Consider the following 27,185-nt stretch of genomic DNA (forward strand, 5'->3'; position numbering starts at 1 on the left):
CCACTAAGGAACCTGGCTTGAAGGCGTGGCATTTACACTACTCCAGCTCATCCCTGACGTCAGTGCGAAGTCCGTCTCCTCCTCAAAGTGCAGGCCCCCTGCTACAAAGGCAGCACCCTTCCCTTGGGTAAGCCCTGGCCATCTTGTGGTAGAGACCACCTACCAAAAGGCAGCCCAGAGAAGACAATGCCAATGTCAGGTGCTCAGAAGCTCTGATGGTTTCAAGTGGACATTACACGGTAGCTGGGACAGCACAGCCATACCTGTGACACCATTGCGAGTGGAGGATGGCAGGGTTTCTAGTGGGGTGACAACATGCTCTATGATGGCTGCCCAGCTCTGAGAACACATGCGACCCCGCTGACCCTCACAGTGTGAATGCATGAGTGTTGTAGCGTTGACAAGCTCAGGACCCACACAGCTGGTGCTGGTTGCCTCTCAAGATCTTTCTGAGGTGGTGACACACCTATCAAGACAGACAGTCTTTGGAAGGCTGAGGCAGGAGGATCACGAGTTTTAGACGAAAACACCCGTAGACTTATTTCTCATCACTAACCGCCTTGCAGTCAACACAAGGATTCCTGCAGAAGTAAAGCAGGGAATCTTACCCTTGACCTTGTTACACATCACCCCTGTGGACCCTGACGGGAAGATGCAGGGAATTTCTCCTCAGGTGCCTTAACCTGGGCGACATGCCCTATTCTTCACACAGGGTGACCCAGTTTCACTCCTCAGGGAGCCCTAAGGCTCAGTTTCCTCACTGACCACACAGGAATGGCAATGATACCTTCACTAAAAGGCCAGCGGCTACCAAGGAAGAATCCCTGCCCTTCCTTCACAGGGCAGCTTATTTCACAGATCCCTGTCTGGGGAGGGGACCAGCCACCCCGTGTCGCTGCCGTTTGCATTTGCCAGGATGCCAGGATGATAATTGTTGCGGTACATGCCCCGCCCCTTTGTGCAGAGGTAACCACAGGAGAGACTTCTGGAAGCAGAATTGCTCAGAGTGGCGAGATAATGGCGCTTCTTGACAAACTGCCATCAAAATGGACTGCTATAGTAGACTTTACTCTCGTTGCCTGTGTGGCCTCTGAAGCTGCTGCTCCCCACCCCATCTGAGCTCCACACATTGAATATCCTATATTCCAATGTGACCCAGGGGTGTGACCCAGGATCCAAGGCCAGCTTCTGTGTATGCATGACCATACAACTACACCGGGAAAAGAGTTTGTTGGCGGTGGTTTTTTTAGTCTTATTACTCTTTCGGGGGCCCGCCACCCAGGTCCCAAATAAATCACACACAGAGGCTTGTTCTCAATTATAAATGCCCAGCCTTACTTGGCTTGTTTCTTGCCAGTTTTTCTTAGCTTAAATGACCCCATGTGCTTTTTGCCTCTGGGCTTTTCCCTTCTCCTCCTTCTGTATATCTTACTTTCACTCTAACGCCATGGCTGGCTGTGTGACTGTGTGACTGGCCCCTAGCATGCTCTTCTCCTTGTTCTCTTGCTCCTCTTTCGCCCAGATTTCTCCTCTTTATTCTCTCTGCCTGCCAGCCAGCCCCGCCTACCCTTTCTCCTGCCTCACTATTGGCTGTTCAACTTTTTATTAGCCCATCAGGTGTTTTAAACAGGCAAAAAAAAAAAAAAAAAAACCCACAGTTTCACAGAGTTAAACAAATACAGCATAAACAAATGCAACGCACCTTAAAATAATATTCTACAACAAGAGTGTGCGGAGGAAGTTTCCATTCCTGGCTTCATGTTCTACTGATGCTACACACTGGATTTTATTTATTTATTTATTTATTTATTTATTTATTTATTTTGAGATAGGCTCTTGTGTAGCCTGGGTTGGATTCAAACGCACTACACAGTGTAGCAAGAATGATGGGGTTACAGGTGTACACTACCACATCCTGTTTTCTGTGGTGCTGAGGAGCAAACCCAGGGCCCTGTGTGGGCTAGATGAGCACCAAAGGAACCTTAGCTCTAGCCCCGCCATCTTGGAATTTCAATCATTCCTGCATGAAGAGCTCCACACACTTTTTACACCACTTGTCCCTCCTGTACCTCAGCCCAGGACTCTGGCTGTGCCTCCCGCTGTCCCTGAGCTGCCAACAGTTCCACCTCCAAACACACTCAAGTGTGGCAAAGTATGAGGGTGTCGGGGCCTGGAGGAAGAGGGGAGAGCTGGCCATTTTCTCCCAGCAGCGGCATCCTAATTGGAGATCCATTCCCAGTTAATGATAAAATTGGCTGCTGGGCTCTGTTTATGCTTTTCCAGAAGGCCAGAGCCAATGCCTCCCGGGAGTCTGTTTACACCCCATGCTGGCGCACAGCTCTGTGCTTAGCCGCCTCTAGAAGCCTTTGGAAATTACCGGCATCTGCGTGTTTTCCTGACACTCTGAAAACTGGAGAAACTAAGTGCAAACAAGGGCCATCCACCGTGTCACCTTTCGCTAGCGGAGCGGCAAGAGGGGAGCAGTTATCCATCAAGGTCAGAGAGAACAAGCGGGAGAAGGGGAAGAAGCAACACACACGCGGTTCCTGAGGTCACTTCATGTCATGTGGCCATATGTCCCCTTTTAGCAAGAAGAGGCAAGTTGAGCACCATCGTGGAATTTTCTCAGAGCCTCCAACCACCCTTGATTTGTAGCCAGTGTCAGGCATGCAAAGAATGGCGACCTACAGTTCCCAGGCCCCTCTCACTACTGAGCATGCGCACATGCCTAACAGCGGACCCAGGCTTATTTCAAGTTGATGTATCAGCCCCGTGTGAGGGACACAGTTTTCCCCAATTTACAGACAAGGAAATGGATCCAGAGAGATGAGAGGACCCACACAGACTTACCCAACAATCAAGGGATAGAGCCAGAACCCCACACCAGGTTTCAGGTTTCAAAGATCTTGGTGTGTGGTATATGTGCAGTGTATGTATATGTATAATGTGTATGTATATGTATGTTTGTATGTGGATGCGTGGTATGTTTTGCCTCAGTCAGTTTCCACCTTATCATTATTTATTATTATTATTATTATTATTATGTTGTTGTTGTTGTTTTAGACAGGGTTTTTCTGTATATCCAAACTCAGAGATTTGCCTGCCTCTGCCTCCTGAGATCTGGGATTAAAGGTGCGTACCACCACACCTGATTTCCACCTAATGTTTGAGTCAGGGTCATTCCTTGAGCCTGAATGAAGCCCATTGATTCATCTAGCTTGGTTGGTCACTGAGCTCCGGAGCTCCGCCTGGCTCTACCTCCGAAGTGGTCCGCATTACAGAAGCAGGTCCATGTGCCTGGGTGCTGGGGAAGGAACTTAGGATGTTCTTGTTTGGCACATACTCTATTTACTGAGTTACATCCCGGTCTCTTAACAGCTGCACTGGATGGTTTGGGGTCCCGGGTATAGAGCAGGGGATCTGAACGCATTGGCTGCCCCATAGCAAAGCTGTTCCTCTCTGAGTTCCCCGTGGCACCTTCTCTTTCTCCAATGGCCCTAGAAGTCCTTGGTGGAGGCCCAACCTCACCTATTCTGTGTGACAATGGAGACAGTGATATGTCTATCCCTCGACAGCCTGGTTTCTGTAAGACGCCCTTGAAGAGAGGTTTAGGCCTGCAATTTTACCAGCTAGCTGACAGCGACAGAGGCCTTGGCTGCAGAGCAGGGTAGAGCTGCAGGAACACACAAAAGGCCAAGAGTCCCCGGAAGGGAAGGGAGAAACTCCTCAGAGGCCAAGGTCAACATGACTCTGGGACCAAGAATGCGGCACAACCTGGTGAGCAGGTGGAGGTGTGGCCGGGGCTCCTTGCCAGCAGCCACAAAGGCTACAGCGGGACAGGTGGTTAAGCCTGGCACCCCAGGAATAAGAGCCTTTATGCTGCACTAACACTGACTATAGTCACAGCAGCAGGGCCATTATCCTCGCGTACACACTAGAGGACATTGACATAAGGAATAGGCTCCTGTCACAATACAGGTGATGTGGTTAGAGTGACAGTTGGCCCTAACCCAGGTCCCCAGAGAACTGCCATTTGCCTGTGCCTGGTTCTGCTCTGAACCCCACAGTGTGGCTCTCCCAGCTGGCACCAGGGGGTCACTGGCTCGTGACGAGGGCCATCCCTTGCATCAGGAATGTGCAGCAGCATCTCTGGCCTCTGTCCAACCGGACAATAGCATTCCTCCGTTGTGACAACCGGAATGTGTCGAATGTTGCCAGAAAACAGCATCATATCTCTATGAATGGGGATACTCCCCATTCACACGGGCCGATCCATTTAGCCTTCACTGCTTCTCATTGTCGCTACCCCATCCTGCAGATGAGAAGGCAGAGGCGCAGAACAAGAAGAGAGTTCACCCAAGATTTCCTGCCAGAAAGGACAGTCCAGGCCTTCTGACCCATAGACTATGTTCTCAAGTACTAGGCAAGTCCCCTGTGTGCCTTTCCTGCTAGGTGTGGCCTCTCTTTGATTGGCTGGATACAGCCTGAATGGAGAGGGAATGCCACCAGCCTACACATGCCCATCTTGGCCCTATCAGCTGAAATCCCTGTCTCTGCCACACCAGCCGAGGGCTGTTGGTCTGTTTGGGAGCTTCCTCTTTTCTCACAATTACTGTTGTGCAAGGATAAATGGATTGAGACAGGTCTGAGTGGGGCATGCTGGGAGTGCAGTAGGCCATCACTGCTGGGCCAGCACCAAGGTTTGCTTCGCTGAGCAGGCAGTCAGAAGAAGGGAAAGGCTGGGGACAAAGAGAAAGAAGAGCAGTTGGTGATAGGCCAGAGATGACGATGGAGGAAGGGCTGGATAGTGTGTCAATGCCTTTTGCCACGCACCGCGCCCCCTGTGTCTGTGCTCTGTGCTCTGGCACCCAGTTCGTGAGCTTCAGGCAAGGGGGCTGGAGGTTAAAATACACAGACACACACAGACAGAGAGACAGCGACACGGGTCATCCCTGAATTCCCCAAGAATGCCCCTTTATTGTGTTCAGGAGCAGATTATATAGAGATAGCCATGCCCCAGCCAAACCCACCAGAAACCACTCTCTTGCCATGAGGAACTCCTGAAGGTCTCGTGCTCAGAGCAGCATTAGGCACTCAAATCAGGGGATTACAAGAAATTCAGGATCTGGGGTCTCACTGCTCCCAACAGCCTTTGACTTTGGAGAAAGCCAAGTAGAGCCCAGGCTAGATTAGCTAACACCAGGCACACGCAAACATCTGAACAAGAACAAATGGTTGATGAGTTTCTGAATGACCGATGCTGATGTTGGACCATTTGTTATGCAACCAACAGCTGATTAACACAGGGTACTCCTGAGCCACCAAATTACTCTGCCAAGAGGGGTAGGAGCCCACGTTTCCTCGCTCAGACACATTCCCAGATGCCACACGCATGCCACCAGAAGTGTACACGCTTCACGTATTCCAATTGCCAACCCTAATGGGTGACTCAAGTTCAAAGTAGGGCAGGTATCAGGCCTCTGAGAGCAGATACTAAACAGTGATCTCAGGACACAGCCATGGGCATATGGCCGTGGCAGGGAAACGTGGGTGCATACCCTTTGATAAGCATATAGACAGACATGGGTTCTCCATGCCTCACGCACTGTCCTCACTCAGCCGAGGACCATGGTGTAGACGGCATACCTTTGGAAGCATGTACTTATTTCACAAGGCACAGTGCACAGTCTGAACCTTATTGTACAGTGCACATCAGAAGATGGCTGCAGTGCCATCTGTGAGGCAGGGTCTGTGTGGAGAGGGAGAGGGCAGGGGGAATGAGAGGTTACAAGAGCGGTGAATGCCCACGTATCCTCGGCCGGGCTCTTCAAAACCCTCTAAGGCAGTAGTAGCTTTCCTCTTAAGACAAAACAATAAAAACAAAAGGTGACTCAATCTTTGTACTCAGTCTCTGAGTTGTAATAGTATTCACTATGCTGAGGATGTAGCTCAGGAATGGAATGCTTGCCTAGTCTGCACAAGGCTCTGGGCATGTGCACACACATGCATGCATGTGTGTGCATGCATACATGCAAACACACACACACACAGAATTCATCTCTCTCCACCTATGTCTCTGTTCCCTCAAACCATGGGCCATCTGAAGCCGACTTACATTGCTCCTGTTTGGTACCTTGTCACAAGGGAAAAAGGAGCCACCACAGCATCGAGGTGTGTTTAGGACGGACGGACACCTTGGGAGCAGGAAGCCACTGCCCAACTGTGACCCTATGTGCTCTCAATGCACATGGAAGCTTCCACAGGAGACGACAGCATCACAACAGATGTTGCTATAAATGGAAACTAGGTACCAGATTTGGAAGTGTAAAATGTCTGCCTGTTAAAATTTCATATTGGTTACATGATAAAATATTTTAGACATACCAGGTGAAAGATGTATCATTAACCACATCAAGCAGGTTCCAAACCCCAAATCCCACCATAGTCTTCCCTGTGCCCTGATGCATCCTATCACCTTGATGGCCCAATCAACTGATAGGGCCCTGGAGGCATGGCTTTTGGTCTGTAATGTGTCTTTAGCTGACTTTGGGGAAGGAGGTTAGGGAGAGCTTTTAAAACCTCTGAGAGGGACTAGAGATGGTTCTGAGGGTAAAGTGCTGGATATGCAAGCATGGGGACCTGAGTTTGGGTCCCCAGAACCCAGGTAAAAGCCAGGCCTGGTTTGCACATCTGGAACCCTGACATTGGGTCAGGGGCACATAGAAAGACAGACTCCAGGGCTTGCTGACCAGACAGGCCAATCAGTAAGCTAGCTCTAGGAAGGCCCAGTAGAGGAAGACATCTGACATTAACCTCTGGCTTAGACGCATGAACACACATGTGCAATTACTCCTACACACAAGGGCACACAGCAAATACACACACACACAACTTTTTTTTAAAAACGGTCTTAGGTCTCACAGGACCCATTCTTGCTTCCTCAACACCTGTTCTTCAAAGCAGTCCGAAATCAGTATCGCCGTGGGAAAAGCACCCAGCTGCCAACCTTGGACTGGCTTGTAAGCCGTGCCTTGCCACGAGGGCCTTCACTGCAGGGTTCTCCCCTTTCACCTTTTTTCTTGGATATTCAAGAGCTTAACAGCCAGACTGCCAGAGTTGGGAGATGGCTCAATGAGCAAAATGCAACTTTAAGGCCTGAGTTTGGATTCCCAGCATCTACGAAAAAACCAAGTGCAGTAATGTGTATCTATGATCCTGGTGCTGGAGAGTGTTGGAGACAGGAGGATTCCAGAGGATCGTTAGTCAGCCAGTCCAGTTAAAACAAATGAGCTTAATCTAGTGAAAGACCCTGTGTCCAAGAATAAAGTAGAAGCCGGGCAGTGGTGGTTCATGCCTTTAATCCCAGCCCTCAAGAGGCAGAGGCAGGTGGATCTCTGTGAGTTTGAGGTCTACCTGGTCTACAAAGTTTCTAGGACAGCCAGAGCTACACAGTGAAACCTTGTCTTAAAAAAACAAACAGAAAACAAATAACAAACCAAAACAAAAGACACCTCAAGTGAAACTCTAGCTCCACACCCAGATGCAGAGGCAGACAATACCTAAACACACACACACACACCCCACGCACACACACTAAGTAAATAAATAAATGTAATTAAAAACCAAGTGACAGTGTTTTATCTAATCATATAAAGAGTTCCCAGAAATCAGTAATAAAAATACTAATTGACTAGGAAAGCTGGCATATTCTACACACTTGGAGACAAAATATCAGTGCTCTCTCTGTGAAAGGATACAGAACCCACAAAGATCAGGAAACAGCAAATTCAAGCTGGTGAAATATTTCACCCATCAGAATGACACACAGCCAAGGGAACCCTCATAGCCGGTATGAGTGTGAGTCGGGACAAAGGCATCCTCAACGCTCCTTCAGCATCTGCCACGGAGGTGGTAGAGTTAGGGATGCCTGGCAGAAGAGCATGTAAACAAGGTCCACACTGCAGGCAGGATGAAAATCCCAGGGCCGTGGTGGGCAGCAGGGTACCAGCACCCCAGGGACCATGCTACAGCCTCGGAGCGTCTGCCCAGCTCTGTGGGCCACAGTGGAGATCCCCAAGGACGTCCATGTGGATGATAACCACTCTCAGAATGGCACCAACTTGAGTACAGGCTCGGAGAAGACGGGGTTTTCACGGGAGGATGTGGATTCAGAACTCTAAGTCAAACTACCACTGCAGGAAGCCAATGGGCCTGGGTGTGCTGTTCCCATGGAAACGGCCTCTAAGCATGCTCCCTTTGACCGCTGATAGCTGAGGTACTGTGCCAAGCACAGACTCCATTTTATCCTCACAATGAGCCCACGTAGGCACTGCTCATCACAGACATTTAGATCCAAGGAAAATTAAGATCAGAGAGGTTGAGTGGTGTCCCTCAGAGGCCCACAGCTGGCAGGTGAGGTGCAGGTTAACCTTGTCATTTGAATAGTGTGCCGGTGATTCATTCAGATCTTGCATCTGCAGACGGAGGATGCTATCTGAAGGTCAGTTGACCCTGACCTCAGTGGCAGGGACCTGGGCTGCACGTGACTGAGGTATGAGTTGAGGATGTTACGGGTGATTTGGCTCATGAGCCTCTTAGGTGTTACTAGCCAAGTTACCTAGCTATTATTGATGAAGGGAATCCAATGGCCAACCTAGTATCAAAACGGGTCTTCCTGCCTCTCGGCTCCAGCTTGGAAATCCTACCAGACACTGAGCATGGGAAAAGCCGTTCAACCTATCAACAGTGATCTTTAAAAGGCAAAATGTGGGGCTGGTGATGCAGCTCAGTTGGTAGAAGGTCTGTCTAGGGCGCACTGTCGGATCCCAAACACGACATAAATGGTGTGGTGTGTGCATAGCAGTAATCCCAGCACTCTGAGGCAGGAGGATTAGAGCTCAAGGTTGTCCTCACCTATATTATGAGTTTTAGGAAACATACACACTCTCTCTCTCTCTCTCTCTCTCTCTCTCTCTCTCTCTCTCTCTGTCTCTCTCTGTCTCTCTCTCTCTCTCTCTCTCTCTCTCTCACACACACACACACACACACACACACACACACACTCATTACAAGAAATTTATTTGGATCCAATTAACAAAAACTAAAGAATATAATAATATACTGTCAATAATGAGCCAGGCATGGGTGTCACATGCCTTGAATCCCAGCATTCTAGAGGTAGAGGCAGGCAGATAAATCTCTATGAGTTCAAGGCTAACCTGGTCTACATAGTGAACTCCAGGATAGGCATAAACACATAGTGAGACCCTGGTTTTTTGTGTGGTGTCTTTTTTATTGTTGTTTTTCAAGACAAGGTTTCTCTTATATCCCTGGCTGTCCTGGCACTCTTTATTGGCCAGGCTAGCCTCGAACTCACAGAGTGCTGTGCCTCTGCCTTTGGAGTGCTAGGATTAAAGGCATGCACCACCCCGCCTGGTTCAAGACACTGCCTTAAAAAAAGGAATACCAAGAAACGGGGCCAGCGAGATGGCACAGGGAGTAGAAGAGCTTGCTGTGCAAGCCTGAAGGCTTGAGTTTGAGTCTCAGGACTCACATCAACATGGAAAGACAGACCAGCTCCATAAAGGTGTCCTCCTAACCCCACAAGTATGCTGTGGTACACAGCAGTGCACACCCCCCGATAATGAAATAAAAGCTAAAAACAAGTATATAAGGGTGCAAGTTCATGACCCCCCCCCCTGACACCGTAAGGGGCACAGCTTTCCTGGAACTCCCCCTGAGGACATATTTCAATGTCCTCAAAGTCTGTGTCTTAGGACCAGAGGTTCCTGTCCTGCAAGTTTGTCATTAGGATAAATCTCAGAGATTCTTGTCTGAGAACACTGACGTACCCTTTACCATAGCACTTGTCCAAAACAAGAGCCAGGAAAAGATTCCACTCAGAGGAGGCCACCTAACAAGGAACAAAAGGAAATGTCAGGCAGCCATGGAGAGGCAACATCAACCTGTCTCCAGCAGCTGGCGTGAAGTGAAAAAGGCCGTTCACTGCTAGTCAGTACCATACGTCAGGGAATAATGCATGTGTGTGTGCGTGAACACATGCAGTTAGAACATGAAAGGACCATGTATGTTGTCTTAGTTAGTCTCCTGCTATTGAGATAAGACCTCTGACAGAAGTAACTTAAGGATGGAAGTATTAACTTTGGCACGTAGTAGGAGAATGTACCCATCATGGTGGGGTTCAAGGCGGAGGAGCTTGGGCCCACTGAACCTGCAGCCAGGAAGGCCAGGGTGCGGGATACTTGTGCTCAGCGTGAGTCCTTTCTTTAATTTTTATTGATTTATTTTGAAATAAGGCATCACTATGCAACACTGATTGACCTGGAACTCTCTATGGAGACCAAGACCAGGCTGGCCTTGAACTCACAGAGAACCGCCCGCCTCTGCCTCCTGTGTCAAGATTAAAGGAGGTGTGTGTACCCAGGACAGCTTCCTCTTTCCATTGCTGTCAAAGGAATCACACTCCCTCCTTTAGGGGATGTCTCCGGCCCTAATCAAGAGTGTCCCTCACAGGCATGTTGAGAGGAATGTAACATCAACAGTTCTTCACTGTGGTGTTGGGGTTCTGTCTAAAGTAATTTCAGATCCTGTCAATACGAACCATCACATGTACATTATACACACATGTTGATGTGTATTCACAAAGAATAGTATCCTACAGGCTGGGCACTAAAGCATCCTTGGTGACTGTCCTTGTGGGTTGCAGGTGGGAGGAAAAGGGGAATTTTGCTTGTAATGTTTTTCCATGGTAAACACTGCTTTCTTGGTGGCGGTCAGCATGAGTCAATACTGCTCTCCAAAGAGGCCACAATTACTCAGCACACCACCGGTCCACAGAGAGATGAATGATTTGACGAAGTAATAGCTAGGATGGCTCATGTCCATTCTGCTTTTGGGGAAGCCAAGCCACAGTCAACAGACACACAGCATATACCGTCCCCACTCTAAAACAACAGACACTCTCTACCAGAGGGTACCGGTTGCCTGTCCTCCAGATGCACCGGCCTACACTGTCCCCCAGACACACCGACCTACAATGTCCCCCAGACGCGTTGGCTCACACTGTCCCCCAGATGTGCCGGCTCACACTGTTCCCCAGACGTGCCGGCTCGCGCTGCCCTCCAGACACACTGGCTCACGCTGTCCCCCAGACGCACCAGCTCACACTGCCCTCCAGTCACACTGGTTCACACTGTCCTTCAGACTCTCTGGCCCACACTATCCTCCAGAAACAGCTTGTGTGTCCCTGGTTTCAAAGTGCTGATGGTTCTCTCACAAAATCTAGCCAAGAGTCAGCAGATGCTACAGCACATTGGCTGCTCACTAACCACGATGAGTGAATACCAATGCCAGGAACAAAGTTGTCACATGGCTGTGGTCATTGAGATGACTCAGCCAGTAAAGACATTTGCCACCAAACCTGACAACCTGGGTTCCAGCTCTAGGTCTCACAGGGTAGGAGGAGAGAAACAACTCATACAAATTATTCTCTGACCTTCCTCATATACATACACACACATGCATGCTGTGGCATGTTTGCATGCACACATAACACACACAAATAAATAAATAAATTGCAATATAAATATATTTGCAAATTACATGAGAAATGGAACTTGACTTGCAATTTTGTGTAGCAAACAGAAAGTATATTTCTACTGGGCAGCGAGAAGAGAACCCTGCCAAGGTCACCTTGCTCAGAGGAACTTTAAGGCTCCTCCCAAGGTCAACACTGTGATATAGTTTTTAAGATTCTGTGCTTTGACTCCATTCACTTTATAGGAAGTGCTACTAGATGAGCCGCTGACTTTTGCCGCACCCCAGCTTAAAGCTTCCTGTGTCTTCCTTCTAGCCTTTGACCTTCTACCTCCCTGTCCACCTGGAACTTCACAAATAAGCAGTGAGTATTGCATTCATTGAGTGAATATTTTCCCCAGCAGCGCTGAGGGGCCAGCCCTAGACCTCCACAATAGACGCAGGTGAACAGAGCCATGTCACACGGAGCACGGCACCTGAAGGTTGTGGCCTCGCTGGAACCTGCTGGGTAAACAAATGACTCAGTGAATGACAGTGAATGACAGCTGAGACGAAAAGGCTCAGAGGTGGGAGCCTTGAGGTAGTGACTTTGTGGATGGCACATTAAACCTAGCCTGCAGGGGACACAGCCACACTGTCCCAGGGAAGTGGTATTCTGCAGGGGGACAGTGGATGCCATTCTCAACCAAAAGAGAGAGAGAACACCCTGTTCAAGGCTCACGGTGAGAGTTCGGTACAAGGCACCTACTGATCATATGTTCTAACATTATTCTGATGGACGAAAGTATTGAGTATATAGCACATTTGAGGAAATGTTTTCAGTAGTCATTTTATTTCTGTGTGTGTGTGTGTGTGTGTGTGTGTGTGTGTGTGTGTTACACGTATGTGGGTGTGAATGGGTATGTTGGCCTGTGCAGGCCAGAGGTGGACAATCAGGTATCTCCCTCTACTGGTTTCCACTTTACATTCCTGAGACAGGGTCTCTCACAGTCTCTGCAGCTCCCACTTCGGACAGACTGTGCGCTCTAGAGATCCACCTGGCTTCACACAGCTCAGGCTTAGCCCTGCCCTAGCTCTGGGGTCACAGGTCCACATTACCACACCTGGCCTTTACCTGCATGCGTGGGACTTGAACTCAGGTCCTCATGTTTGCACAGCGAGAGCTTTACCCCCAAGCCATCTCTGCATCCCCTTAACTAGTTTGCTTTTTTTAACACTTGAAAAATATAATAATGCTGAGCGTGGTGACCTCATCACTGGGGAGGCTGAGGCAGAAGGACTGAGAATTAGAAGCAAGCTTAGGCTACATAGTAAGACCGTCTCAAAAATAAATCATAACAATAAAACTAAAAACAACGCTTACATAACCGTGGAGTTTGGAAAGCCATTTTCCGGGAGGCAAGCATGTCTCACTTTCGTTCCTTTTGTGTTGCTGCAAGTAGACAAAGGGGTGCTATGAAATTTCACACTCAGAAGGAGCATTCATTTGTTCACTCAACCATAATCACTGAGCACATTCAATGGGCCAGAGGTTCTCACCGTTGGATCCAGCATTAATAACAGGAGATTAAGAGGGGAGGGGTAAGAAGAGCCACATTTGCAAATAGGTTGGTAGGTTGGTTTTGGATAGACAGGTGGGATGTTAAATAATGGATGGATGGATGGATGGATGGATGGATGGATGGATGGATGGGCAGGTGGATGGAAGAGTGGATGGATGGGTGGGTGGATGGGTGGATGGATGGATGGATGGATGGATGGCTTGATTGATGGATGGATGCATGGATAGATGGTGATCACAGTATAGAGGGATGGATGTATATATTCATAGATAGAATAAGCGATGGTCCCTCAAAGATGTTCGCATCTTAATCCCCACAATTTGTGACTATGTTCTATGATTGTGATTGTTCGGGTCCTCTAGATGAGGGGGAGCCTGCACAACCTGAGGGAGCCCAAGGTCACCACTGGTATCACCTTATTAGTGACAGAGGCAGGTGGGAGAGGCAGAGGTGACAGAAGAGAAGGGAAGGGAAGGCTGAAGGTGCTGGGTGCTGGTATTGCAAGTGGAGGAAGCAATGTGTGGGCCCTTAGCATTTGGGAAAGAAAGCCAGTTCCCCTGAGAGCCTGATTCAGGTGGAGTAAGAATACTTGGTTTGGGGATGCCTAACACACAGAACTCAAAGAGAGTAACTATTGTGCACATGTCCCAACAGAAGCAGCAGGAAGCCAACACATCCAACAGGCCAAGGCTAAGTGGACAGACAAACAAGTTTCCCCTATTGAGCCCATTACCACCCCTCATGGGTCAGAACCCCCACCGGCGCTCAGTGGCTATGTTAGGTGGCACAAAGGTCTAGGAGTACTACTCCCTGCCAGAGCCCGGAGTAGCCCCATTTAAGAGTACCAACCCCAATTCCTGAATCGCTCTTTGGGGAAGGACCCCGGCCAGTATCCAGGTGTTTGGGCAGCAAGTGAGGGTGGCAGAAGCCATCAGCATCCCAAGGCTACTTCCGCACCTGCAACATCCATCTAGGGATGGCTGTGCCCAAACTAGTCCCCAGCACCACTCAGAATGGCGAACAATCAGGACCAGCCTGAAAGGACTCTTGCCCCACAGGACTGCTGTGAAGGCTGAGGAGACACCTGTCCCCGGCACACAGCCTCCCTCCACCACCCTTGAACCAGTACCTGCAGCCCATGGGGGCCCATCGCCCCGGTGGCCTGGCGATGCGGGCTCGTGGGATCCGGGGGCAGGGTGAGGCCAGGGGCAGCAGGGCCAGCCCTTCCATCTGGGCAGCGGGGAGAAGAGAAGGCTCTGTCATGGACAGGCACACAAGGCGGCCAATGCTGCTTCTGGGACCGAATGAATCACCACAAGAGTCGGAGGAAGGTGGCAGGGCCTGTGGCACACCCTTCCAAGACACCCACTGAGGTGGGGCTGACTTAGCCAGGACCGCCTACAGGCAGGTATGTGTGAGCACACACTTGGCCCCTTGCCAAAACAGAAACGGCACAAAGAGGCATAAATTAAACATGTTACACCTGCCTATAACCCCAGAAGTTAGAAGGTAGCAAAAGAAGATCCTGAGTTCAAGGCCAACCAGGGTGGCAGAGTGAGGTTCTGCTTCAAGAACCAGGGCTGGAGAGATGGCTCAGCAGCTAAGAGCACTGGCTATTCTTCTAGAGGACACAGGTTTGAATCCCAGTGCCTAATGACAACTCACAAACCTTGTAACTCCAGTTCCGGGAGGGCCAAATGCCCTCTTCTGGCCTGTGTGGGCTTTACACGCATGTGGTACACAGACATACATGCAGGCAAAATACCTATACACATATTTTTATCTAATAAAAAGATTTTTAAAAAATTAAGTAAGCAAATACACGTGTACCAGACACAAACTATGCTGTTGATCTGGCCACTCTCATCCCCACAGCCATTCCAATTTCAAAATAAAACCAAAAGGATTAAATAAAACCAAGGAAGCCAAGGCTTCACCTTGGTATAATCCCTCCCCATAAGCCTCTGGGAGCTGTGACTTCCTCCTCTGTGCAAAGGTGGTGGTGACAAGCAGGCAGAGAGTACCAAGGGGCGGCAGTGAGGCTGGCCTTGCTGTGGAACAGAGGATGCCGAGAAAGCGCATGGTGGAGTAGCTGTTGGGGCGGGGGGCGGGGGGGGGCAGTGTGGAATTCCTGCAAGGGAGGCGGATGTGTCATCTGTGGTCCTAACCCTGCCTCTGCTGCAGAACACAAGCCCCTGCTCCCTGACCAGAATGCCATGGCCTTATTACAAGGATAAGGCTGCCCTTCTAGGAGAGCTGAGAGCCAGTGACCGTGAAAGCATATTTACCTTCAAGAAGGGAAGTCCCAGGCACTCTTAACTGGGGAACCAAGTACACAGGAATCAAGCAATGGAGTTGAAGAAACTCAAAACATGGTTCCGTAGGAGCCCTAGTCCTAGAACTACGCATGCTCCTGGAAGATGGAAGACCTCATGGGAAAAGGACCATGGGAGGCCTAATTTGCAAGACGCCACCACTGGCTCAGACAGGTCATGCAGGGAACAAATGTCCACTTTCCCAGCACTCCTTCCTCAGAAGACAAGAGAATGACGTCACAGGAAGGGAGAGGAGCTGGGGTCCAACTGCCAAGGCTCCTCCCCGTGTGTAAGAAGAATCAGCAAGGAGGACAGGGGTGAAGATGGTACATGATGAGGGTTCATGGAGCTGCGTGTGGGGAACACAGTAGGTGCTTAATAAAGGATGAGTCATAGGCGGGTGGACAGGGAGTGGGTGGATTGATGGACATGTGAGTGAGTGGATGGACAGATGGACAGATAAATGGATGGATGGATGATGGACATTGATGGACAGATGGATGGGTGGGTGGGTGGATGGACGGAAAGGCAGATGAATGGATAGGTGGACGGATGGTGGAAGAACAAGGTGAGGGGTGGGATGAGAAAAAATCCGAATGGCTGGAAAGATGGCACACTGGCCAAGAGAACGCCTGCTCTTGCAGTGGGCCAGAGTTCAGTTCCCAGCTTCTACACTGGGCAGCTCACAACCCACCTGTAATGACAGCTCCAGGGTATCCAGTGCCTTCTTTTGGCCTCCTTGGGCTTCTGCAATGCATTGTGTACATATGTACACACACACTACACATACACACAATCTTAAAAAAGAAAATGACTGAGGGAGGGGGTCAGTCACAAGGACCTTTAAGTGAGAAGCTAGATGGCTGATGGGCAAACAAGTATGCGGGTGAGGGGAAAGGAGGCTGTGTGGGGAGCCAGCAGGACTGAGTGACCTGATAAAAACAAGTACCTGGGGAACGGCAAATGGAAGCGGGATGAACGCCAAGTGAGCAAGCTAGGGCCTGAGCAAATGCTAGCCTAGAACTGCAAACCCAGCTGCCGGGAGAAAGCAAGAGGAGTGAGCAACTGGCCAGGATCCCACACAATAAACTCTGGAGCAGAGCTCTGGCAGGAAGTGCCGCCTCCCAGCTTCCTGGATAGCCGCGTGTCTTTAGAATGAAGCCTGGGGGCGGGAGTGAGCCCCACCTCTGCACCCCTGGCAACATTCCTCAGCCCCGTGGCCCTGTCCCTGGAGTATCTGCCAGGCCAGCTAGGTCACAGTGGTGACTCAGACCTGTGGGCCCCTGCACCTGGCAGGCTGCCAGCTACTCCCTAAGCCGTCTGAGAGCTGGACAACCCTCTTCCTACCGTGGACTCCTGTGTCCCTCAAACCTGGTCCCCGGGACCACGTTCTTGGCTCAGAATCTGCTCCATACCTCTGTGCCCACGACAGGACTATTCCACCCGGTGCAGTACAGTGGTGCCTATCCTGGGGGTGACCTTCAGCTTTACCCATGTGGTGCAACCTCCAGTAAATGCCTTAACCTCTCTGAGTCGCATGTCCTGGGAGTTGCTGTAAGGACTCAGAGAAACCAATGACAGGCCAGCACCTCTACTGCCCGGGCACATGAGACACAGCTCCCCTTGGGTCCAGGGGCCTGACTTTTTTTTTTTTTAATGGAAATTTATAGTCCTAACCCCCAGGACCTCAGAATGTGACCTTATATGGACTTGGCACATGGGCAGGAAATCAAACAAAGAATGAGTCATTAGAACAGGCTCCAGTTCCGCATGAGCAGGGCCCTGGCACGGAGGGTCGATAGGGGGCGACAGCAGACAGCGGACATCTGGGGGACTATGTGAAGACAGAGCTGATGGCATTGCCTCGAGACAGGACCTGGGTTGCAGCCACCAGATGTTGGGGAGCCCAGGAGAGATTCTGAGGGACAGCTTTCAGTGGGCCCAGTCTGGTGTGCCCTCACTTCACCCAGGTAGTTTCTGTCACTCAAAGATACTGCCTGCAGATACTCAAGGCCCCTAAACTTGTGCCCTGTGCTATGGCTCCCTAGAGGGCACTGGCTCTACAGATGAGGACATAAGGCTCAAAACAGTGGTAGGGGAAGAGGAGGGGGCTGCGGGGAGGGAGCCCTGGCTTGTGACCGGAAGTTCAGAGTGGAAAATGAAAACAAGACTGCAGGTGTGTAAGGAACATGTGGCAATGTCAGAGACCTAGAGGCTGTGGAAAGACCCAGGCATGCATGCGCGCGCGCGCGCGCGCACACACACACACACACACACATACACACACACACACACACACACGGTTATGCGCGAGTCCATCCTTGGCATTTGACTGTAGGTGTGACCAGGGAGAGACATGGGCTGCATCAGAGATATCAACAATCATACCTTCTCCCAAGAAATCTTTCCAGCTGCCTTGGCAGGTGCAGAAGGGCCTGGCTGCTTCTACTTCCCCTCAGGGTCCACTCCACATACTTCCAGACAGGTTGGAGCAGTGATGGAGAGCTAGACAGCATGGCCAGGACTGCACGTCAGTACCCAGCACGCCTCGCTGCAAGGGGCTTCTGACCTTTGAGCAAATGCCAGTTCCTTACACCAGGGTTGGTATAGAAGACTCCAGGCAAAGCCAGGGGGCAGCTCCAGCCATGCTGCGTGAGAGCCATTACAAAGATATTTTGTTCACATGCCACCAGGAAGCCCAGGCCCATCAGACAGATTGCAGCCCTGATGAGGCACGTGTGTACCCGTGAGAACCTGAGGATGTGTGTGATTCTGCGTATATGTCTGTGTGCTAGTGATGTAGAGAGGTTTAGAAAAACATGACCTTCTTGTGCGGCGTTGGTGTCACCCTTTGTGGGGAGACTTGGCAACTTCTGTGAGCTGTACTGTGTGGCCTGCCCTGCACCTTCTGGAACATCTCCACAGAGGGGCAGACTTGTGGGTGAAGTCAGACATGGTCTTCGCATTCCACTGGTGGAAGAGAAGCCTCACCAGCAACATGGGCTGGGCTAGGATCCCAAAGGGCAGCACTACTCTGTGGAGCTGGGACTCTGGGCAGGACCGCAGAGAGCTACAGTCAGTCTTAGGGAGATGGAAGTGCTCCTGTGGGTGCTGTGGGTGGGCCATTCTCACAGGACTGAGGAGCAATAGTGAATGGTCACCGATTAGCAAGTCAGGATCTATCTTCTTCTCGGGACGCCTTCAGTTTTTGTGGTGTCCAGTGGGATGTTGGGGGAGGGACAATGTGACATCAGATAGTACCTGGGAGGCCTGTTTCCTCCCTTAGTGTATCTTCCCTGTCGCCTTGGGGCAACCAGAAGGGCTGCAGGAGACTTTGGGAATTCTCCAGGCACCATGGCACATTCCTTTAAACCCAGCACTCTGGAGGCAGAGGCAGGCTAGTCTCTGTGAGTTTGAAGCCAACATGGTCTACACAGTGAGTTCCAGGCTAGAGCTACATAGGTATGCCCTGTCTTAAAAAAAAATTAAAAGTCTCCCACCACCTGTGTCCAGTTCCCCACCTGGAGAGGATGGACACTGGGTCAGCACATGCCTGAGGAATCACTGGGCTGGGTAGGAATCCCTGTTCCTCCACTATGTCTTGACAAAGTTGCTCAACTGCTGTGCCTGTTTCCCTCTCTGTAACTGAGGGACAACCAAGATCTCCCCTCATAGAACCCTTTTAGCCTCAGTCCCACTTGAGCCTCTCAGGAGAGTGGGGCTCACACAGCGAACACTCACACATGCTCCCGCTGTAAGGAGACCACAGCAGACATGGTAGACAGGCACACTACAGTCTAAACAAGGATTGAGCTTGATGGGTGATGCTGGAAGCTCAGAGGGACAGAGCAGACGTGAGGGTGGGACAGTCCAGAGGGAGTCGGGGGTGAATGAACAGACACCAGAAGCTCTGGCAGGGCACAGAAGAACCCCATTTCTTTAATAGGGACCCCACACCTCCTGGGAGTTGAGCTGGCCAGCTGTCCCCTATAAACTCCTTGGGCCTGACTCTTCTCTGAAAGGCTTCCGGTCATCTGTGTTGATGGAGGATGGATGATTCGGCAACAGGCTTGGTAGGTCTGACCACCGGAGGTCCCAGGAAGGCTCCTTGGTGTCCAGTGTTCTCTTTCTACCATCCACTTGGGCCCAGATGATACCTAGACGAACATGCCAGGAATAAGAAGTGCTTGGGCTAGGAATGAAGTCAGTGAAGGGTAAGGGATGCAGAGCCATAGTGGATTGGGGGGGGGGGGGGCTATCTGTTGTTGAAGGGAGCTGCGGGTTGCATTCCGCCACCCAGCTCCTGCCACCGGCTAGCTTTACCCGAAATAATAACACAAAAATTGTATTCTTTTAAACACTGCCTGGCCCATTAACTCTAGCCCTTACAGGCTAATTCTCATATCCCGATCAACCCATCTCTAATAATCTGTGTAGCATCAGTCTTACCGGGAAAGATTCTAGCCTACGTCCATCCTGGGTCTGAGCTTCATGCATCTGCCCGGGAGAGGGGAGCATGGCCTCTGAGCTCACTTCCTCTTCCTCCCAGCATTCTATTCTGTTTACTCCTCCCACCTATGTTTTAACCTATGAGGGCCAGCCAAGCAGTTTATTTTTTTAACCAATGACCTTCCTCCATCAATCTGTAGACAGGCCGAGCCCTTTTTTGAAGTCAAAACATTCTTTGCTTGCCCCGTTCATTGACTATGGGGCCCGTTAACAATGGACATGGATGGTCTCTTGTTCCCAAACTGAGAATTTTGGATGGCGATGTGTGTGACTCCGTGGTACAGAGCTTGCCTAGTATGCTTGAGTCTCTGTGTTCAAACCCAAACACTAAGACACCAAAACAATTAAAGACAGCCATAGCAGGGAGTGAAGTCAAACACAGACTTCTGACCATGGGGCCTTGTGTGATTTCAACAATCATGAAGCCCTCAGTGCACCAACCCATCACGAGATTCTGTGAGAGTTTTTCTGGGGAAAATGTCTCACTTGGTGAGGCTGTGGCCCAGAAAGTTTAGGCAAGGGCTCTAAGGCACGGCGAGGGCTGGGTGAGGGGTCCTAGTTCACAGTTCCACCTCCACCAGTCATGTCAACTAGAGAGCATGGCACTTGACCATGCTCACAGTCAGACAGCCGTGAGGACAGAGAGATGTGTGTCACCAGGACCTGCAGTCATGGCTGGATGTGAGGGAGCCTGAGGTTGAGCCAGGAGGTGGTGGCTAGAGTCAGCTACTTGAGTCAGCTGCCCCTCTGTGTGGAGGGAGGTAGGAAAGAGAAGGGGACAAGGCCACTGGGTGTTGGGTGGCAATGGGAGTGGAGAATCCCACCCCCAGACATGGAGAGCTTAAATGGGCAGGTGACAGAGCTCAGAAGAAGATTAGCGTGATGTCGACACGTATCAGGGAGTCACTGGCTGGAAATGGCATTAGCCCCGTGGAAATGGATGCCAAGACATTTTGTTTGCTGACAAATGTGCTGACATTTTGTTTGTGACCTAACAGATAAAGCTTACCTGAAGATCAGAGAAGCAGAGCAGCCAGTCACTAGTTCTTAGCTCTACCAAATCCTCAGACTGTAGGAGCCAGCCATGATAAGCTAAATATGAACAGATCATCCAAAGGAAGTTCTTTACTTCCAACCATTCTCACCTGCCAGTGTAGGACTCAGCCATCGAAAAATTTAATGGAGGCCTGAGTCTTGGTAGTTTACCCTGAAGCAATACCTGGTTGCAGGAAGAACCACAAACGAGATTACCTGAGCACCACCCAAGAACAGATCATCCAAAGGAAATGCCTAACGTTCCAAGCGTTGTAGATAGGACCACCTGACAGCACATACTCACCAGGACACCCCTAGACAAATGTCAGCCAATCAGGGGTCCTGAACCTCAGAAACCCCTCACCCCCACCTTTACTACTATAAAAACCCTACTCTAACTGAGCTTGGGGCTCTCCATTTATTCCAATACGTTGGACATGTGGAGAGACCGAGTTTGCAAATTTGCATAAAATAAAGGCTCTTTGCATTTACATATGGGACTCGAACTCCTTGTTGGCTTTTGGGGGATTTTGCAGATTTGGACATAACACAGACTGAATGGGGTATCCTATGTCTTCAAATCCTCAGACTGAATGCCCTGAGTTCCTATCTCCTCCCACTTTATATTCCTCTCTCTGCCCAGCCATAACCCTTCCTGTCTCCACCTCCCTAGTGTTGGGATTAAAGACATGTGACTCCCGAGTACTGAGATTAAAGGTGTGGGCCACCACTGCCTGGCTGTTTCTCTTTGAGACTGAATCAATCTCCGAGTAGCCCAGCCTTGAACTCCCAGAGATTCTCTGCCTCAGTCTCCCTGTGTTAGGATTAAAGGTTTGTGCCATCATTGCCTGGCCTTTATGGCTAATTAGTGGCTAGCTCTGCCCTTTGATCTTCAGGCAAGCTTTGTTACAGCACAAAGTATCACCACACTGTTCCTCTGGTTAATTTTTTTTCAAGACAGGGTCTCTGTGTAGTCCTGGCTGTCCAGGAACCCACTCTGTAGACCAGGCTGGCTTCCAACTCAGAGATCCACCTGCCTCTGCCTCTTAAGTGGCAGGGATTAAAGGCTTGCACCACCACCACTTGGCATTTTGGGTAAATTCCTTAACCAACCTGGTACTCCAAGTTCCCAGCGTATATGGAGATGGGAATATCCTTGCCATAGCTCTCACAATGAGAATGTAGAGGGGACACACCTGGCACATTCCAGGACCATCAACCCAGGACGAAGACTGGTATCAAGGGCTGTAGTAAGAGGCTGCTTATTTGTTCCTGGCTGCCCAGACTTGAAATAACCACTCAGAAACCATATTATTTGCAATACTGTTTGGCCAATAGCTTAAGCATATTTCTAGCTTGCTCTTATAGCCTAAACTAACCCATCTCCATTAATCTGTGTATTGCCACGTGGCTATGGCTTACGGGCAAAGTTTTGGCATGTCTGTCTCTGGAGGCGGTTCCATGGCTTCTCTCTTTGACTCTGCCTTCTTTCTCCCAGCAGTCAGTTTAGTTTTCCCTGCCTAGCTCTACTCTGACCTATCAACAGACCAAGGCAGTTTACAGAGGGGAATCCCACGTCAGCCCACTATAGTCTTCTTCCCCCAGATGTGTGTGCCCTGAAGACTGCTCTCTTACAGAGACTACACCTATGGGTTGAGCTAAACCTGTCTCTTCACCTGATGTGGGATTCCCCTCTGTATGCTGTGAATACCATTGGTTAATAAAGGAACTGCTGTGTGTCTGTAGCAGAGCTATAGGGGAACAGAGCTAGGTGGAGAAAACTAGACTGAATGCTGGGAGAAGGCAGGCAGAGCCAGTGAGAAGCCATGGAGCTGCCGTTGGAGACAGTCACGCTGAAACTTTGCTGGTAGGCCACGACCTAGTGGTGATGCACAGGTTAATAGAGATGGGTTAAATTTAAGATGTAAAAGTTAGCCAATAAGAAGCTAGAGCTAATGGGCCAAACAGTGATTTAATTAATACAGTATCTGTGTGATTATTTTGGTTCTGAGCAGCCAGGAACCAACTAGCGGCCTCCTCCAACGTTCACCCAGCTGTGTACCACAGATCCTGATTTCTCATGGTGGTTTGAATGGAAATGACACCAAAGGTTCATAGGGACTGACACTATTGGGAGGTGTGGCCTTGCTGGAGGCAGTGTGCCACTGGGGGCAGGCTTTGAGTTTCAGAAGCTCAAGCCAGGCCTAGTGTATCTCAGTCTCTTCCTGCTGCCTGTGGGTCCAGATGTAGAACTCTCAGCTACCTCTCCAGCACCATGTCTGCTGGCACGCCACCGTGCTTACCACCACGAGGATAATAGACCTAACCTCTGAACTGTAAGCCAGCCCCAATGAAATGTTCCTTTTTAGGAGTTGCCACGGTCATGGTGTCTCTTTTCAGCAATAAAACCCTAAGACATTTCTCATCCAGCTGTATACCATGGACCCTGCCTCCCTATCCCTGTATGCAATAAACATGCTCCCTCCGAGAACCCAGATCACCCGGTCCAAGCTTTTCTATGTCTGTGTCTGCCCTGTCTTCATATCCTCACTGTCCCAGTCAGGTCACATCCCTGAAGCCGTGTAGAGCATGTCAGGACAGTCAGTTCTTCAGCATGACCAGGGCACAGGGCAGCCATACAGCAAGGCAGCCTGCCCTAGTGAGTCAGCTGCTGGCAGGCCCAAGGTCGTCCTGCAGTCTCGGGGCTCCCCCACAAAGATCTTACCAGGTAGAACAGGCTCACCAGTAGTGCCTGTCCTCATAGTCACAGAATGTCTCCTCATGGCCAGACTCAGAAGGTCTTTTGCTCCAGGGCTCCCAGTTGAAACATAAATCTGAATAATCTTCCTTTGACTCTGTAGAGACAAGAAACACTGAAGAGACCCCGCGTCACCGACCTGCCCATCATTCATCTTCTAGGCCAGTCATTGCCAAACATCTGTGATTTGTACTGCTCGGTGGTAAACACACATGCGAAGGAAAGAATTCCTAAAAGCACACACCTCTATCATGAGAGGCCTGGGCGACTCAACCGCCACACTCACTTCACAGGAGACCTCGGTGGCACACCCGAAGCTGATGGACGCCTGAGGTCTACCTGTATCTTTCAGAATGTATGACGCTAAAAAACTACAGGCCTGCGGTTATTGAGGCTGCAAGCCACCAACCACCTTGGACCAGATCCCAGCACCAGGGCAGAACACACAGAGAAACTAAGAGTTAGAAGACAGTGACGCCAGGGTGCTGTCACCTCTGAGTGGCTGACTTCACTGAAGATCAAAGGCGGAGGTAAGATGTCATCTCCAGAGAAGCCACCCAAAGTCACTGCTGTACTTCCTTCCACACTGACACAGCTACCATTGACTCAGCCAGCCCTGGCTGAGCCTCCAAGCACCTACTAGGTACCATGTACACAGGTCCTTGGCTCCCTGCAACAAGAGCACTAGATCTCATAAAGCCTTTCTTCAGCCTGAAAGTCGTGTACCTGTGTACGGGGGTGTGACTGCCTTCACTTTGTGGTGAGGAAACTGAGGCTCAGGCAGCCCTGAAATTTGTACCGATGACATTGCCCAGGCTGTGACCCTGGGCAGGTTGCTTCTTCCTGGCAAGCCTCAGTTTCCCCACGTGGGCAATGGGAACTCTTTACAGGATTCTCCTCAGGGTTGGAGGGAGACGGTATGCGTCAGGCATTCAGTATGACTTCTAAATGTTCAAAGTTGACTTGAGTATAATCTATCAAGGAACCGATACTAGACTCCAGAGGGAAGGTCTGGTGTATCCCAGACTTCAGACTTGCTGAGGATGACACGATCCCCTTGTGTTTACCTCCCGAGTGCACAAGGTATTACCATGCCTGGTTTATCAGAACCATGGCTTCCTGCGTGCTATGTGGCACTTTACCATCTCACACCCCCAGCCAGAGACAGCTTCCAACAAGCCTCAACTCCCCTAGCTGCCAGGCCTACTGCCTGGGTGGGGCCCCAAGGGAGGACTCTGGCCCACCCTGGGAGTGAGGTGAATATGCTTAAAACATGTTTTTCAGAAACTCAAGGCCCTCTGAGGCTCTTGCCGGGAAACTGTTGTGAGATCATGAGCAGGCCAGACAAGAGGATCATGGGGCAGGCGCTGCAGGGTGCTGCTAACATCACCTCAGTAACTTGTGACCAGAGCTGGCAGCAAGCTGGCCATACTGTTGCCCAGTCGACCTAAGGTCACAGAGCCTAGAAACAGGAAAGAAAAGCCTCTGAGTTAAGAGGGATCTTTGGGGAGACAGGGTGCCTCTTGCTATATCCCAACTGTCCGGCCACCTAGCCTCTTTCATGTTAGCCTTTAGTTCAGTGGCTCTCAGCCTTCCTAATGCTACGACCTTTAATACAATTCCTCAAGCCGTGGTGAACCGCGACCATAAAATTATTTTCATTGTTACTTCTTCTCTGTAATTTTGCTGCTGTTATGAACTGTAATGTAAGTATCTGACATGCAGGATGTCTGATGTGACCCCTGTGAGAGGGTCGTGACCCACAGGTTGAGAACTGCTTTACCCAGTCTTGCTAAAGTGCTGCAGTCAGGATCATTGTCAACAAGCCTCCATGATCCTGTGTACCAGAGAAGGCCTGGCCAAAAACCAGAATAGTGTCACCTCCCCCCTCAAAACAGCAAAGGCTGCTATGCCCCACTGTTCACGTTGTTTACAAAAGCACACGGGGGAGGGCCCGAATAAAGCTGAGAGCCAGTCCGAGCTCTGCTTGGTACCTGAGCACTGTTTCCTAATTCAGCAGCTCAGCCTGAGCACTAGCAGTGGCCCTGAGGGGCCACAGACAAGCAGACACGCATACATGTCAATCAAACTCTGTTAAGAAACTCCCAACTGCCAGCATGCCAGTGCACACCTTTAATCCCAGCACTCAGGAGGCAGAGGCAGGCAGACCTGAGTCCAAGACCAGCCTGGTCTACATAGTGAATTCCAGGACAGCTGGGGCTGTCTAATAAGACCCTACCTCAAAAACAACAAAACAACAACAAAACACGATAGGGAGGAAGAAAGGAAGGAAAAAAACTTATTTCAACTGGAGCTGCATTTAAAATGCTGTGCTATTCCCCTTCTGTGCCCACTTCCAAAATTAAGAGACCAGCCTGGACTAGCTTACCTTGACTGAGTAAGAATTGTAACCAGAGGATCATCAAGAACAGCAGCAAAGCCACGGGCAGGCAAAGCCAGAACACCAGGAAAGAGAGCGTGAGGTCGTTCACCAGCGGCACCAGAGGGTACTTCATTGTGCACCTGTGGCCATGTGAAGCCACCTGGATTGAGCAGGCAGGCTGCCCCTGAGTGCCTGGTGGCTTGGCCAGGCTCTGCTTTCAGCCCAATTGTGACTTAACAGTGAGCATGATGTAACAAGGAAGTTACAGTCCTCAGGCAGAGGGAGCTGAAAGGATCTGGCTGGGAGACAGGCTGACTTCTGAGAAGGACGGCCAGGGCTGGACTAGCCCAGCAGCCACAAGGCTCATGTGAGCCTCTGAGGGAACTGAGCAATTCTAAACTCAGAGAAGCAGAAGGACAAACATTGGCCCACAAAAGGTACTCGCCTACTCATAGTTAGTGTGGCCATGAACCAGCTAGGGCCCTGGGTGCTGCTTCCAGTGGCACGTACACACACACACACACACACACACACACACACACACACACACACACCAGCATACGGCTGCGCTTGTGGACAGGGCACTGTAGGGAACAGAGGAAACTCAGCGCTGGAAGGTAAGAGACTGGGGAGCTCCAGCAACAGTTGCCGCATAGGAAAGGCAGATGCAGCATTGCCACACTGCCCACCCCCACAAGAGGCTAACATCTGGCTTTTATGTGGAGTCTCCCAAGTTTAAAACAGGAGATAGGGAAGGAGGATAAGATGCTTATCCCACAAATATGAGGCCCAAAGTTGGGGGCGTCTCCAGAATCCACATAAAGGTGGGTTTGTCAGCCTTCCTGTAATCCCAGCAGAGGCAGGGAATCCTAGGGCCAAGCTGGCTAGCCAGAATAGCCGAAATGGCAAGCTCCATCCAGACAAAGACCCAGTTCTAATAGAGATGAGGAGGAAAACACCTTGGATGCATATGCCCCTCCAAACACAAACAGATGGGATCAGACTTTGTTAGAACGTTGTAGGCTAAACCTGTCGGGCCACACACTGAGCCACCACTTAACAATAAC

The 27,185-nt window shown here is 50.3% G+C and overlaps 2 protein-coding genes across 3 annotated transcripts in view; both read right to left on the reverse strand.

Moving 5' to 3' along the window:
- Arhgap40 (Rho GTPase activating protein 40) overlaps window positions 1–14,381 on the reverse strand; it is a 33,409-nt gene extending 19,028 nt beyond the window's left edge. Inside the window, exon 1 of the mRNA XM_041670761.1 lies at window positions 14,248–14,381. Coding sequence (XP_041526695.1) covers window positions 14,248–14,381 — 134 coding nt within the window. The remainder of the gene's footprint in view (window positions 1–14,247) is intronic.
- A 4,967-nt stretch (window positions 14,382–19,348) lies between these two features.
- On the reverse strand, window positions 19,349–26,357 carry Adig (adipogenin). Of its 2 annotated transcripts, none has more exons than XM_041670043.1 (3): window positions 26,125–26,357; window positions 23,721–23,832; window positions 19,349–19,590 (listed from the first exon to the last, which is right to left on the reverse strand). In XM_041670043.1, exons 1-3 carry the CDS (start codon window positions 26,249–26,251, stop codon window positions 19,563–19,565), a joined length of 267 nt encoding a protein of 88 aa, XP_041525977.1. In that variant the 5' UTR covers window positions 26,252–26,357; the 3' UTR covers window positions 19,349–19,562. The 2 variants fall into 2 exon arrangements, with proteins under 2 accessions (XP_041525977.1, XP_041525978.1); XM_041670044.1 differs by having other exon boundaries at window positions 23,703–23,832.
- Window positions 26,358–27,185: the final 828 nt, after the last annotated feature.

This window comes from Microtus oregoni, unplaced genomic scaffold, assembly GCF_018167655.1.
Source record: "Microtus oregoni isolate MIOR12 unplaced genomic scaffold, Mior012 000020F_ref0000438, whole genome shotgun sequence".
Classification (NCBI taxonomy): Eukaryota; Metazoa; Chordata; class Mammalia; order Rodentia; family Cricetidae; genus Microtus; species Microtus oregoni.

Bases quoted from the DNA above. Each gene is read 5' to 3' on its own strand.
- Adig (XM_041670043.1), bottom strand. From the start codon at position 26,251: ATGAAGTACCCTCTGGTGCCGCTGGTGAACGACCTCACGCTCTCTTTC. The intron at 23,833-26,124 runs GTAAGCTAGTCC...TTGTCTCTACAG, and splicing joins ACAATTCTTACTCAGTCAAG to AGTCAAAGGAAGATTATTCA. The intron at 19,591-23,720 runs GTGAGCCTGTTC...ATGTTCGTCTAG, and splicing joins TATGAGGACAGGCACTACTG to GTATCATCTGGGCCCAAGTG.